General features: G+C 40.4%; 2 protein-coding genes across 4 annotated transcripts; both read left to right on the forward strand.

Annotated features, from left to right (window-relative positions):
- Positions 1-10,635, forward strand: LOC107372388 (uncharacterized). 3 transcript variants are annotated; one of them, XM_070546875.1, is made up of 4 exons: positions 1-3,692; positions 4,801-4,977; positions 5,102-5,287; positions 5,381-10,635. In XM_070546875.1, exon 4 carries the CDS (start codon positions 5,608-5,610, stop codon positions 6,211-6,213), a length of 606 nt encoding a protein of 201 aa, XP_070402976.1. In that variant the 5' UTR covers positions 1-3,692; positions 4,801-4,977; positions 5,102-5,287; positions 5,381-5,607; the 3' UTR covers positions 6,214-10,635. The 3 variants fall into 3 exon arrangements, with proteins under 3 accessions (XP_070402976.1, XP_070402978.1, XP_054603700.2); XM_070546877.1 differs by having other exon boundaries at positions 1-4,977; positions 5,102-5,297; XM_054747725.2 differs by having other exon boundaries at positions 1-4,977.
- Positions 10,636-10,689: 54 nt separating this feature from the next.
- Positions 10,690-12,140, forward strand: LOC139063895 (P2X purinoceptor 7-like). The gene is made up of 4 exons (XM_070546878.1): positions 10,690-11,272; positions 11,347-11,413; positions 11,540-11,691; positions 11,756-12,140. Exons 1-4 carry the CDS (start codon positions 11,058-11,060, stop codon positions 11,913-11,915), a joined length of 594 nt encoding a protein of 197 aa, XP_070402979.1. The 5' UTR covers positions 10,690-11,057; the 3' UTR covers positions 11,916-12,140.
- Positions 12,141-15,163: the final 3,023 nt, after the last annotated feature.

A 15,163-nucleotide genomic window follows, 5' to 3' on the forward strand; every position in this document is an offset into this window, starting at 1 on the left:
GGGGTGGGGGGGGGGCACCACGAAGACTTTGTGCTTAGGGCACCAAAATAGCTAGCAACAGCCCTGGCTGCGAGGTAACAGTGCTAACAACTGCGCCTATGATTTTTTTTGTCGACTTTGTTAAAGATGTTTGAGAAGCATTGTCCATTAAAAATAAAAACTGAAACAAAATCAGAGGGAAAAACTATGGGTAACAAAAGGAATACTGCAAGCGTGTAAGAAAAAAAATATGTTTATATAGAAAATTTCTTAAGGAAAAAAACTCTAGAGAGTGAGTTAAACTATAAAATACAAAAATAAATTAATTACATTATTGAGAAACAGTAAAAAAGCTAATTACAGAAAGATTTGAGGAAAATAAAAGTAAAGGAAACTTGGAAAATACTGAACACTATTATTACACATAGAAGCAATGACATGAATTGCTCGACAGAATTTTTGGACAACAACAACACAGTGACCGGTGATGCAAATATAATAGCAAATTAATTTAATAAATTTTTTGTGAATGTGGGTCCTGAGTTAGCAAGGGATATTGTTGTCTCCGAGCGAAATGGCAACATAGAGAGTAAGACCATAAATATTGAGGAGACCATATTTATAAAAGAAACAGATGAAAGAGAAATTATTGATATTAACAAATTTAAAAGTAAGAAATCCACTGATTGTGATGGACTTCAAATGTTTCCAAATGTTTCAAATCTATTGCTCACATTTGTAATCTATCACTGCAATCAGGTGTATTTCCCCACAAGATAGCTAAAGTTATATCTATATTTAAATCTGGCAATAAACAGCTACTTTCAAATTATAGGCCGGTCTCATTACTACCACAATTTTCCAAAATATTAGAAAAATTATTCCTTATAAGGCTGGAAAACCTTATTACAAAACAACATATTGTGTGAACAACAATATAGATTTCGGAGGAAAAGGACAGCAACACATTCACTCAGACTTTACAGAGAAGATAGTAGCAGCAATAGAAAAAAAAATTTCAATATGAGTTTCTTGACTTAAAAAAAGTGTTTGATACCGTGGATCATAACTTGTTACTGAAGAAACTAAATAGTTATGGAATTAGAGGCGTTGCAAATCTATGGATAAAGAGTTATGTGGAAAATAGGGAACAGTATATGGAACAGTATGTGCAAATGCAGGAAGTTAAATCCCACACACAGAGAATCAAATGTGGAGTTCCCCAGGGGTCAGTGTTGGGGGCCTTTTTGTTTATCTTGTATATAAATTTAATGGGAGGCATGCGGAGCTTAAACCCATTTTGTTTGCAGACGATGCTACCTTAGTTTTTTGTGGGGAGAATTTGAATCAGATTCTGGACACTGTATATAAGGAGCTCTCAATATTGAAGACCTGATTTGATAATAAACTCAAATGATATTTGCCAAAAACAAAGTATATTATTTTTGGAAATAAACACAATGATCTAAATGCTAAACTCAGGATAAATAATATTGAAATTGAAAAGGTAACAAGTTTCTTGGAGTGATAAAAGATGATTATATTAAATTGGAAACCACATATAACTTACATTAAGACAAAAATATCAAAATCAATAGTGATACTGTATAGAGATACAAAGGTTATCAATACGTCTTCTCTGCTAACCCTATATTTGTCACGAGCAGAACTCGGAAGACCCGTCATGACGCCAAACACAGTAAAAAGTTAAATAAAAAGCTTTATTCGATGTGGAGTTACCAGAGGAGGGCGAGGCAGGAGACAGAGTCGGGGAGGAGGCGTAAGTCAAAAAGATCGGACGAGCAGGTACAGGGAAAAGGCTTGAGACGAGGTAGCAGACAGGCGAGGTTCGTGGTGGCAGGCAGAGTTCAAGGCAGGGGTCAGGAGTGAAAACGAGGTCCGGAGGCTGAGATCAGTCAGGGTAAAAGGCCCGAAGATTTACTAGCGAGGAGCATTCAATAATCTGGCAATGGTTGGAGAGCAGGCTGGGATTTAAATAGCAGAGGGAGCAGGTGTGTAGGATGAGCTGATTACAGGAACAGGTGAGATGAATGAAGCTGATGAGGTGCAGGCTGAGGTTGCTGTGGAAACAGGGCTTGGCTGGAGGTTGATGAGGGGACCACGTGTGCTGCATGAAGGCTGAAGGCTTGATGAGCAGGCAGAGGAGGTTGAAAGATTAGGAGTCATGACAAAAGTCTTCTTTTATTGTCCCTTACATAATATATGGTGTAGAAGTATGGGGCAATACATACAAAACCAATTTAGAACCTCTGTGTACTGTACAAAAAAAAAAGCAATACGAATAGTGGCTAATGCAGAATATAGACAACATACTCATTCACTGTTTATTAAATTAAAAATTCTCAAGTTTAAAGATCTTGTTAACTATAGAATAGCACAACTTATGTTTAAAATACTTAACCAGGAAGCCCCTTACAGTGTGCAAAAGTTGTTTCAACTAAGGGATGGAAATTATACTTTACATGGAACATTTATTTATAAGACACCTTTGATTAGAACCGACAGGAAATATCAATGTATTACATCCAGACGAGTACAAACATGGAATAACTTGAGTGAAGCAATCAAGAAATGTAAAACAATTAGTAAATTTAAGATGGAAATGTTAAATACATATGGTATGAACACATAGTGGCAATATCTTGCTGACATCACGAGTGCTAGAATTTTAAATGAATATTAATTGACTCAATTTTTTTTCTGTGGCATGTATGGCTTGATTTGACTAATTGTTTTCTTTTTTTTCTGATAATTTTCTGATAAAAGTCAGGTTTTTGAGAATGCATTGTAATCTAATCATCATGGGATCCTTAAATAAGCTGTTCCAGCTTCTTGGAGTGCCCTTCACAGATCCAATTTATGTAGTAATGATATTGTGTATATTGTGTACAGCAATGTTATGAAAATGGTCTGTGAACAAAGAAATAAAGAAAAATAAAGACATTTATTTTCTATAAAGGGAATCTGATTTATAAATAAAGTAGGTAAATTATTTCACCCTTTTAAATAATCATAAATAGTGTTGTATAAATTTTAATAATGGAGAAGGGATCGCTTTGCACACCTTGTTAAATTCTCCAAATGAGCTTTGAATACCAAATGTACTCTTAAAGTCATTTATATTTAGAAACTGACCCTGCTCATCCAGTATATCTGTAATAAAAATTACGTTTGTTTTATACCACTTTTCAATGAATAATGACTTCCTATTAGTTGTAATTGTTCTGTTGTTCCACAAGGTGGAGCCATGGGTTGTACAGTTATGAGTGAACAGCATCTTCCAATAATTTAATGCTTGTTTGTGATATTCTGACAGTTTCATCGGCAATTTCAGCACATCAAAGTCACACTTAAGAAGAAATCCCAAACCTCCCACTTTTTTAAAGATATTTTAAGAATATGAAACCGCTGTGAATCAGGACTTAACAGAAAAGTTTGTAGCCAGCTCGTCTTGAACACACCAGCCATGGAATGGAAGTCGAAATGCAAGAATAATCATTCTCGCGTCCTCAAATGCGTCCTCGCTCCACCCACATTTCAAGGACGGGTAGAGAGAGACACTCCAATAGACTTCTATAGAAAGAGTGAAATGCGGAAGTCACGTGGTTCAGATAGCTTCGGATAGTTCCAAACAACCCCCGCTGCTGCATTGACCCCAGTTCATTTTTTGTGTTTCGGAAGGATTTTCTCCGGTAAGATGATGAAATGTCATCATTTTGTTGCATTGTGAAGCGTTAGCTACCCGCTTCGTACCAAAACAAGCCAACTATGATATTTTATGCTGCCAGTTTTAGCTAGATAACCTTTAATGAGCTAACAGTGTGAAGCTTGTTGATTGTGAGCAGGAGGGTTTAGACAAGCTTCACGAGCTGTAGACGGGTTTATTTCAGTTTGTCTGAATCTACATTTTAAAAATATTCCCCACAGTTTGAAGCAGGTTATAAACTTTTTACGTTATTAGTTTTATTTGGGATTCTTTTTGTACAATACGTTGCTGGTTGCTGTATCAACACGAACATGCATCAGAAATGGAGAGACCAATAATAAAGAAAAATGCAATTGTGAAGACAAGTAATTATTTAATATTTTTCAGTTAATAATTTTTTCCAGTTAACACTGCAACATTTAGACCACATACATTACTATAATATACTATAGCAATAAATTTGATGTAGTAATGCAACACTGCTCTAATATAAGCATATTTAATAACTTTAAGTCCTACAAGAAGCCCTAAACTCGAGTTGTAATATCCATTTTAAAGTGTTTATTGAAAGCTAGAATTCTGCTCCAGCTTACCTTGAAGAAAATATGTAGCTGTTTATGCTTTGAATGATGATCTATTATGTTCAGTAGAATACATTTTACAATCATTACTTTAAATTTTTATGAAGACAGTACATGCATCTATAACTCAGTTTATCTGGCTTCTATAGCAACTAATTACAAAGAAAATTTCAATAAAACTGTATGGTTCATCACAGTAGATAGAAAAGTGTTAATTGTGAAAAAATGAACACCAAACTTGTACAACATGTATAATAGCATTTTTAATAAAACATTTTACTAACATTATGTTTAGTCATTATATATGCGCAAATAAGCTGAATCAATAAATTTGAGCAATGTACTCAAGACCTAATGAAACTCATTTGAATAACTTTATTTTGAATATTAAAATAAAATTTGTCTGTGGGTTAAAATTAGAAATGACAAATTGTAGGGTTGGATAAAATTTAAAATGTAATTTTACATCTCTTTGTTTTTGGTTCAGTTCAATATTTCTAATACCTTTTATAGGTTGATTATCTTACCATGGTTGGCTGCGTTGCATTTGGATGTAGCAGTCGGTCTGAGAGAGGAATCAGAATGTACGGCTTCCCCAAAGACGCAGAGAGAAGAAGAAAATGGTTGGCTCAAGTCAGCAGGAAAAACTTTACCGTGACCAGAGATCACAATAACAAAAAGCTGTGTGCGGTGAGTTTAATATGCACCCTATAATGTTTTCCATCAAGGCTTTGCATGTTTTGCTCTCAGCTGCACAAGGCTGCAATTAAACTGTTAAATGTGGCAGGAAATTAACTAATACACTGCTCTACAGGTACATTTTGAGGAGCAACAGTTTACAAAGACTAGGAAAGGCAAGGTGAGACTCAAGGCTGATGCTGTTCCAACCCTGTTTGTCCATCGCCCTAAACCAAGGAGGAGGAAGGATCCCGCAGTGAGAAGTGCAGCAGAACCACTGCATGTTGATCCACTGACCAGTGACCACACATACTGTACTCAAGTAAACATTAGTACGAATCTTTAGAAATATTAGACATTTGTATTTATTTTATTTAAAAATTATTCTTTATTCTAACAGTGATTATAATTTCAGAGGATGAGGAAACCAGCTGCAGCAGTGAGGCAAATGAGATGTTATCAGGAGAGAGGGACATCCCAGGAAGCCATGAGGAGCCGGCATCAGGGAGGAAATAGAAAGTCACCTCCAGATGTCAGGACTTTTAAGATGTTTAAGACTCTAAACGCACGAAAAGCCCCTGGCCCTGATGGTGTATCTCCTGCCACTCTAGCACTGTGCTGAAGAACTAGCCCCTAGTGTTTATGGGCATTTTCAACTCCTCACTGGAGGCATCTCATGTGCCTGCTTGTTTCAAGACCTCCACCATAGTCTCAGTCCCCAAGAAGCTAAGGATCACTGGACTCAATGACTACAGACCTGTGGCTCTGACATCTGTGGCCATGAAGTCATTTGAGCACCTGGTTCTCCCCCACCTCAATACCCTCACAGCCCCGCTCCTGGACCACCTGCAGTTTGCCTACAGAGCCAACAGGTCTGTAGATGATGCCATCAACATGGCTCTGCACTATCCTGCAGTATCTGGACTCCCCGGGTACCTACGCCAGGATCCTGTTTGTGGACATCAGCTCTGCTTTCAACACAACCTCCTCCAAGACAAACTATCCCAGATGAATGTGCTTGACCCCATCTGCAGGTGGATCACAGACTTCCTGATGGACAGGAAGCAGCAAGTGAGGCTGGGAAAAAAAAGTCCTGGGCCTGCAGACCATCAGCACCGGTTCTCCTCAGGGTTGTGTTCTCTGCCCTCTGCTCTTCTCCCTGTACACCAACAGCTGCACCTCCAACCACGAGTCTGTCAAGCTTATCAAGTTTGCAGACGACACCACCGTCTTCCGACTCGTCTCTGACAGGGATTAATCTTCCTGCAGAGTGGAGGTGGAACAGCTGGTGTCCTGGTGCAGTCACAACAACCTGGTGCTAAACACCCAGAAGACAGCGGAGGTTGTTGTGGACTTAAGGAAGCACACAGATCCTAGCAAATGTCTTGATTTCTGGTACACATGCATGTCTTTGGAAGACTAACTACAGCTGAAATGTTGGTGGTCTTAGCTCTTTATGCGGCCAAGTTACAGGACATTAGAAAAATAAACGTATGAACCATCAAGTGGATACATTCATTTTCTATTATACCATTGTGAGTATTTTACCTGTTATGGTTACCTGATTCTGTTTCAATTAAAATGAATAAATCTGTATTTTAAACTGAAATTGTATTTGATTTGTAGTCTAAGTCTGCTTAATTATCAGCATCAAAGTGTATACAACTGACACCAATAATAAAAACTTTTATTTGAAAGACAACAAAAAAAGAAGCGAGAACTTTCAGGCAGTAGAGCCACAGGAAGACTTCAACTTGAGTTATTTGGTGCAGAGAAATCCAATAGAGGAGAGAACTACCTTCTGCTGGATCCATTTAAAAGGGGTGCTACACTGTTCTGATCAAGCTGAAGGAGGGGGAGGGAGGTCTGACTGATGCCAACCTAAAATCCTTTTAAATAGATTGAAGTAAGGGTGGAATAATTACACCCATATTTGTAACTTATTGCTTAAAGATGAACAAGAGGTATTGCTGTCAGGTTGGGCTGTGATACACTGGTCAGCCACTAGATGACGTCATCAGATAAAATGATTAATAGGACAGCTACTTTAAGATATGACTCAAGAGATCCAAGGATAGCAGGTGAGTAGTGAGTAGTAGCAGTGATAGTGTGAGGTGCTGTTAGAGCTGAATAAAATATTTTTTAAAATTAAAATTCAAGCGAGTCCAGAGCCATCCAGAATGTAATATCATCAAGACACTCCAGTAGGTGCTGGACGGAGGGTACGGTGTTTAGTGGTGAATTGGTGAGTTTTGAAATCAGTAGCAGTAGAAGTGATTCCTCATTTGCTCAAAACAGACCCCAAAGGGTGATGGTACAGAAAGAAGAGAAGATGTCCAAGGATTGAACCCTGGTGGACCCCACGGGACGATAATTCTGAAAATGAAGGAAAATTAACCCCAAAAATCAAAGGGAACTTTGCAGTTTTGGCGTCCTTTTGGCACCCCTTGTGTCCGTTTTAATGTTTTAGTGGTTCGTCACTAAATCAAACAAATCAGCTGTGTTCAAGATCTAAAACATGCAGGAAACGTGTCTCAGAGCTCTCACAATAATTCTTGTTTGACTCCTATTGTGGTCAGATGTTCCTTTAATTTTTTAGCTTAATCAGAAAAATGTTTTCTTTGTTTCGTCTGAGGCTCCACCATGATAAACACGTTACAATAAATGCTAACAGGTATAGCTTGTCTGTTCTGAGGTGGATTGCCTTAAAGCGTGGCTTTGTGAGACTTCAGCGCAGCGGTCCGGAGAGGCTGAAGTTGTGAACCGGGTATCCTGTTCACAAGGGGTGGAGGGGGCTGTGAGACTTTTCATTAAAGGGTCATTTTAGCCCAAACTGGCTGAAGAAAATGATTTAAAAATATGAAAAAGTTGCTTGATATGCCTTTAAAGTGAGGGTCACGGCATGGGTGGAGATGTATTTCATCCACACTTCCTGTTGGGAAAACAAGTTGTTAACGAGCGCGAACATGCACTCACACAAGACTTACTGCTCAGGAGAAAAGCAGACATAGATTCTGAAGCATTCTGGAGGATTTCCTGTTAACCACGATTATTCGATGTAAAGGGGAGGATGGCATTTTTTTCAAGGAGGCAAGGGCTGAGCCAGGTGAAGGTGCGGCTGCCTCACCTGGAGACCAGTGCGGTGCAGCCACGTAGTACTTTGCTGACGTCACGTTTTTCAGCTTAGCCATCAGTCACAGCTGGTTCTACATAAATGTGGAGCAGAGTTTTTACCTGAAGATGGAGATAGAATTATGGTTTTGGGCTGAAATATTAAATTTAAAGTAAGCTGCACTAAACTGCCACACTAATGATTACACATGTGCACAGCACCATTAGACACTCATCTATACAGGTTATCAGCAAAAAAAAAAGTTAATTTACTTGCTCTTTAACTTTCACCACTTGGGTAAGTATGGATCTAATGCAGTGCAGCACATTCAATCCAAACCCAATTCTCAATATTTTTTATTCAAGTTTACTGATGGGACAGATATAATAACATAGACAGACTGGCATCGTGTACAGAAACATCTGTGCAGAGTATGGACTGGAAGCCCCAAGGTCAAAGTGGGTAACATCCCCTAAGGTGGTTGAGAACGAGAGAGCTCCTGTGTTTTTTAGAACAGACTTTATTGGTCCCAGAGTGGGGAGATTCACTTGTTAAGGCAGCACCAACATTTGAAGAAATAGGGAAAAAATAAGACAGGTAATAAACCAACTACCGTATTTTCCAGAGTACATGTCGCACCAGCCATAAAATGTATAATGAAGAAGAAAAAACATATATAAGTCGCACTGGACTATAAGTCGCAATTTGGGGGGACATTTTCTTTTTCTTACAAAATCTGAGACCAAGCGTTTCACATTGCAAGACAGGTGCCGGTAACAATAACAGAATAAACAACCAGAGCGCAGCAGCGCGCCACGGTCTCCAGCAGAGGATGGTGGTGTTTCAAACCCTCCCAGCGGGACAGGGGAGCTCATTCCTGGGTCAGAGCCGCCCGGCCCGCAGCAGCCAGGCTCCAGCAGGTGATGGCGGGGCAGAGGAGCTTATTCCTGGTTCCGAGCCGGTCCGCAGCAGCGCTGTATTTGGTATATAAGTCGCTCCGGAGCATAAGTTGCAGGACCAGCCAGACTATGACAATATGGTAATTAGGCTTTTACCGTAACCATCAGGACTTAAAAAATGAATAAAATTAGAGTAAAAATAGAAAATTGACTTTCCACAAAGAAACAGCATAAAGACATACAAATGTGCATCTGGGTATATGCAGGTACTTCACACATATTACAGCTCTGATATTAACTATTTGCTCAGTTAAATCCAGGTGGCGACTTTTTGGGGGCTGGGCAGTCTCGTCTCTTGTATCCTCTTCTTCCGCCTACGCTTTCTATCCCAGGTTGCGGGGGCAGCATCCCAACTAGGGAATTCCAGCCCGTCCTCTCCCCGGCCACCTCCACCAACTCCTCCGGCAGGACCTCAGGGTGTTCCTGGGCCAGATCAAAGACGTACGTTCTCCAACGTGTCCTGGGTCGACCAGGGGGTCTCCTCCCGGCAGGACATACCTGAAACACCTCCCTGGGGAGGCGTCCAGGAGGCTTCCTAACAAGAAGCCCAAACCACCTCAACTGACTGCTCTTGATATGGTGGAGCAGCGGCTCTACTCTGAGTCTCTCCCGATTGTCCTAGCTCCTCGCCCTATCCCTAAGGCTTAGCCCAGCCACCTCGCAGAGAAAACAAATTTCGGCCGCTTGTATCTGCAATCTTGATCTTTTGATCCCTACCCAAAGCTGATGACCATAGGCGAGGACTGGACGGTAGATCGACTGGTAAATCGAGAGCTTTGCTTTCCGGCCCAGCTCCTTCTTCACCTCAACAGACCGGTTCAGCATCATCACTGCAGACGCTGCCCCGATCTGCCTGTCGACGTCCTGCTCCCTCCTTCCCTCACTCGTGAACAAGACCCCAAGATACTTGGAACTCCTCCACTTGAGGCAGGACCTCTCTCCCGACCTGGAGTTGGCAAGCCACCTTCTTCGGTGTAGAACCATGGTCTCAGACTTGGAGGTGCTGGGCAGTGTACTTTTTAAACTCATGCTTTAGCGGCGTCACCCCCAGACAGACCTCTGTACACATCTAGAGTCGTGTTAGGTGTGCTATCTGATCCAGATGGAAGATTGAAGGGATTTTTCTGTTGGTCCATTATGGAAGAATTAAAATGCCACAAATTGAGCACTTGAATTTTCAATTTGAGAGCAGAATTTCAAGTCAAGAGACCAACTTTTTCATTTGAGAGTAAGATTTTATATTTTTACTCTCAAAATTTGTAATGCTTGCACTCAAAATGTCTGCCCTCTTTCAAAAATACTCTGTTCTCCTCAAGCCCCCACAAAGCGGCTCAGAAAGTGGTCTCAACCTGGACGTACCAAAAATTGCAGTTCCACCGTCATCCGCTGGGGGCTGGTGTCAGAAGCGAGCAAATCCTCATTGACTCCCATGTTAAAAATACCAATTTCACAGCAGAAATAAACATGTTTACAGCCTGGTACCAAAACATGTTTTTGGTTTAAATGATCTAGTTTACACTCATGACAACTCTGAGGGGGGTGAATTTTTTTCTCACTTTTCTGTTGAAGTGTATTAAAAGCCTAAAATTCTGAATAATTAATGAGCATCAGACCCACGTGACCACAGAGCTAGCTCCGGGGAAAGGCCTCAGTCTGAGCCTCGGTCTGGCCTGGAAACTGTTCCGGCATTTTGAGTCTCTGTGTGTGTGTATTCTTTTTTGGATATTATTTGTGCAATTGTTGGACAAAATTACTTGCTGTGGCGTTAATTGCACTAATAGAGCATCCAAGGAGTCTCCACTTCCTCTTTTCGGTAAGTAAAATTATATTTATGTATTATGTATGTATGTATTATATTTATAGATTTTAACATGTACTGTTTAAAGTAGTGGTAATGTCCCCCTCAGAGTCTTACTCCACCCACATTTCATATTTGAAAAATGCGGCCCAAAGAGGCGTTTTCTGTAAGACCGAGAAGGCGGAGCTACGACCGTGATTGACATACTGAAATTTGAATACAGATGGCGACGGAGAGCGACACTAGCTCAGAGCAGTCATTCGAGGTGGAGGACTTTTCCCCACCTTCTTCCCCAGAGGATAGGGAGGAGGGCTTATTGGGGGAAGCAAGCGGTCCTGAACTGTATCTTTTTGAGCCACTAGCTCGTGAGTTGTCAGAGGCCCCTGGAGCCGAGCCAGCAGGAGTATCAAGGCATCGAATGGGTCCAGTCTCTGAGTGGTAAGTAGCTTTTAGCCACAGCTAAAGCTGTATTTAGCTTAGCTAAAAGTAATATTGTATGACTGCCTCAACAGGTGCACCTGCGGCCACTGCACATCATTGTCTGCCAGAGAAAATGTGTGCTGCAGAGAAACGCCCAAGGTATGAAAATAAAAGTACCCCACCATGAGAAAAGCATTCTGTAATGTACACATTTGTTACACAATCACTAACATCATACTAATATTGAACTCTTATAGCCCTGATATCAGTTGTTCTTTGTCATAGGTAATGCTCAGGTGTCAGCAGGTGGGTGTAACCTCCTGCATAATTGAGCATCCTGGTTTTGAGCCTGTTGCTCTGAATCCCTATGTGTTGCAGCCAGTTTATGGCACCTTTCTGCAACTCTATGGGGAGATGCAGGAGACTACGCTCAACAGGTAAGACAACTGTCAAATTACTTTTTTTATGAATACTTTATAACTCATACCACCTCTTTCTCAGCTGTTACAGACATCTGGCATACCGGAACGTGGTCAGGTGGTGTTGGGGTTACCTGGGACAGCACGTTCGTGTTGTGATCCCGTCATGCGCTGTCTCCAGAATAAGGCAGGAGTTCCCAGAAGACGGTGCATACAAAGGATTCCTCCCTCCTCTGAACTAACCCTAACCCTAACCCATGAAATTTAAATGTAATAGGGTAAAACCCAGTGCATTTAACATAATGCTGCACTTTAGAAAATGGGTTGAAATATAACATGTTGGTGGAGCTGGGTTCCGACTATCGGCTTGTGGAGCTCTCGGGAAACCGATGTTTTCCACCCGGTTCTCCCCTCCCCGCAGCTCTGTCTGATCGCGGCTTTAGTCTGCTGCGCGGGCTGACGGCTTCTGGAGCTCTGGGATGGAAACCTTTCCACCCGGTTCTCCCCAGCTGCAGCTCTGCGCATGTCAGATGGCAGCGGCGCTTGTCTGCTGTGCGGCTGCCAGCTTGTGGAGGTCTCGGAGACCTCTGTGTTCCACCCGGTTTTACCCAGCGGTCAGCCCGGCGTATCTCTGACTCAGAAGCTCCGGTGTTGTGCAGTTAACTCCGGTTGTAGCTAGGTTGCTACAGTGCTGAATGCACTGGGGGCGAAGGAGACCCATCTAAAATGGCGGCCGGTCTCTACATGGGTTTTTTCAACATGGCGTCCACGCGGTGGGCATGTTGCGCCCAGCCCCGATCTGCGTACTGCAGTCAGGGGCTACTCAACTCCAGGAGTCAATGGGTGAAAGGTGGGGGACATGCCTTATTTTAAAAGCCTGAGTTATACTTCTCCGTCTCTATCGGTGCAGAGACACGCAACTCCAATTCACGCCGAAGCAAGGGCCACTTATTGTACCACTTATTTTTCTGCTCAATGTTTTGTTTATTTCTCATCCAACAAACCTTTATCACAGTAGGTCCTGCTACATTTATCTCTTGTGGAAGATAATTCTTTAGTTTACATTGGTCAGCATCATGATTCTTGTCTCTAACTAGCATTTAACTCACGTTTTTTACTGTTTTGCAAGATTGTCAAAATTTCCCCTTGTGTCATTTACATTAGCCTCCTTAACTGTTTTAAGATGAAACTGAGACACCATTCAGACAAATAAATGTCACAAAATACGGATGAATGAAGAAAAAAAATATTTATTGAAGCAAAAGACAAAATAAATATTGCTAAAGCTGGAAATTCTAAATCTACAAATGTAAATAAAACTAGAGTAAAAATGTGGAATTTAAGTGGCAAGAACTCTTGAAGGAGTCATGGAAAATCAACTAAAACCCAGAAACCAAGAAAACATAAAGGAGCAAACCACTGAGGCTTAGTGAGAGTGGAGATAACTAAAATAAAAAAACATGATTGATGAAACAACTGATTAATCACATTCACCAAAAAAAAACAACGATATAATCAAAACAAATAAAAAAACTAAACAAAAACAAACTTTCAGAGTTCAAGGGTCATAGCTCTCATTCACTTGTTCTTTTTGTACATTTGCTAGTTTCCTGTATGGATGAATGCCTTGTGAGTGGTTCTCTAGGAAAGAAGCTTTAGTGCTCATGTTTCATTAAGTAGAAATGATGCAGAGAACTGGGAGGGCAGAACACAGGAGGATCTGGAGTCTCACTCATTATTATTCAACACAGCTAATTTAAAGGTAAGTTTAACTTGTTTAATACACTTGCAGTGGTCTCTAGTAGGAATGAATGCCTTATATGGATAAAAACACCCATTTCAGGAACTAGAAATGAGCCACATTAGAGCTGAGCTGCAGACAGCAGGATCTGGAGTCATTTCCTGATATTTGGATATCTTGCCTCTGATTGGCTACTCAACTCTACCACTGAATCTGTACATTTTTGCAACATTGATGTTTTGTCTCCACAAAAAAACACAAGCCTGAAGGAGTTCTGCTGTGTGGTGGAGTTGCTAATGCTAATGATTAGCTTCAAGTAGCACAAACCTTCTATCCTCTCTCCAGGACACTGAGACAACAGCCTTCCCCATTGCGAGCCAAGTTGGGCGAGCCCATGAATGTTAAGGAAAGTATGACGTAGATCTGTCAGGACTTATCTGACCCCAGAGTATCACTATCAATTTGTTATCAGTGTTGGGCAAGTTACTTCAAAACTGTAATGCATTATTTATTACTTGTTACCCTCATTTTAAAGTAATTCATTACATTACAATATTACTGATTTTAAAATGTAAGGCATCACACTACTTTTGCATTACTTTAAGTTACTTTCACCAAAACAACTTCAATATGAATCTGGTAATCTGACGCTCAGTGAGTTCATGACATATATGTGGAAAGTGATGTGGTGTCTGAGCTAGGATTGCTGTTAAAAACAGTCAGATATAATAACAGTGCTTTAAAATGATTGTTTATTAAATAAAAGCAACAACAATCTGTACTCTCAGCACGCTGCCATCTTATATTAACTGAGCAGGGAGTGAGGTGGTGGGGGCTCCAAGCCTATATTTGCCTTGGTCCCTAAAATGCCTTGATACGGCCCTGGATGTGGGACTGACTTCTGGGGTGATCTGATTCTATCACATGTATAAATATTAAATGCTTATATATTATTGCTTTTCACTGGTAAAAATGTGTATTGGGGATAAATCTACCTACTTTTTATTTTATTTGAATAATTTCCTGCCCTTTCTCTCTCTGACCTTCCTGCATGCTGCATGTTTTCTGCGTCTTCCAGAAAAACTGTTTCCTAGATTTCCTACTTTCTAACTAATCAGCCAAAGGGATCTACCAAACGCAAAAAGAAATAAAAAGCTTAATATGCGCTGCGCTCCAGCAGCAATGAGTTGAAATCACCGGGGCACAGATTATGAACTCAGCTGAAAAGTACATGAAGTACCAGAGAATAGGGTTGTCACGGTATGAAAATTTAACCTCACGGTTATTGTGACCAAAATTATCACGGTTTTCGGTATTATCGCGGTATTTTTTAAACGGTGTTGCATATGTTCAGAAAGCATTGATAGTCCTGTTCTACACAAACTGAAATAGTTCTGAAAAGGTTTAACAGTGTTTATTAAACCTAAAATAACACAAAGCCTTAGCAAAAGTGCAACTTTTCACAAGTAAAGGAACAAATAGCTTCTTTTTCTGGAACATGTTACAGTAGTCAGTGCAGGTTTAAATTATACAAATCCAAACATTCAAAACATAAACAATATGTAAACAAATCAAAGAAACACCACTTGTTTTCTCATATACTTGTTTTCTTCATTATCAACATGAAAATCTAAAACTCCAGTCCACACTTGACTTGAGCGCTGTACAAGTCAACCTTAAAAAAATATGTATTTAAAATAAATAGCCACTTTAAACAAATTACTAAAATAACTACTACACTATGTAATC

The sequence above is a fragment of the Nothobranchius furzeri genome, chromosome 2 (assembly GCF_043380555.1).
Source record: "Nothobranchius furzeri strain GRZ-AD chromosome 2, NfurGRZ-RIMD1, whole genome shotgun sequence".
Classification (NCBI taxonomy): Eukaryota; Metazoa; Chordata; class Actinopteri; order Cyprinodontiformes; family Nothobranchiidae; genus Nothobranchius; species Nothobranchius furzeri.

What these genes read in the sequence shown, in the direction of transcription:
- LOC107372388 (XM_070546877.1), top strand. Translation starts at nt 5,608, where the DNA reads ATGGGCATTTTCAACTCCTCACTGGAGGCATCTCATGTGCCTGCTTGT.
- LOC139063895 (XM_070546878.1), top strand. Translation starts at nt 11,058, where the DNA reads ATGGCGACGGAGAGCGACACTAGCTCAGAGCAGTCATTCGAGGTGGAG. An exon ending in GCTGCAGAGAAACGCCCAAG is followed by an intron (nt 11,414 to 11,539) that starts GTATGAAAATAA and finishes TCTTTGTCATAG; the next exon opens with GTAATGCTCAGGTGTCAGCA. An exon ending in CAGGAGACTACGCTCAACAG is followed by an intron (nt 11,692 to 11,755) that starts GTAAGACAACTG and finishes CCTCTTTCTCAG; the next exon opens with CTGTTACAGACATCTGGCAT.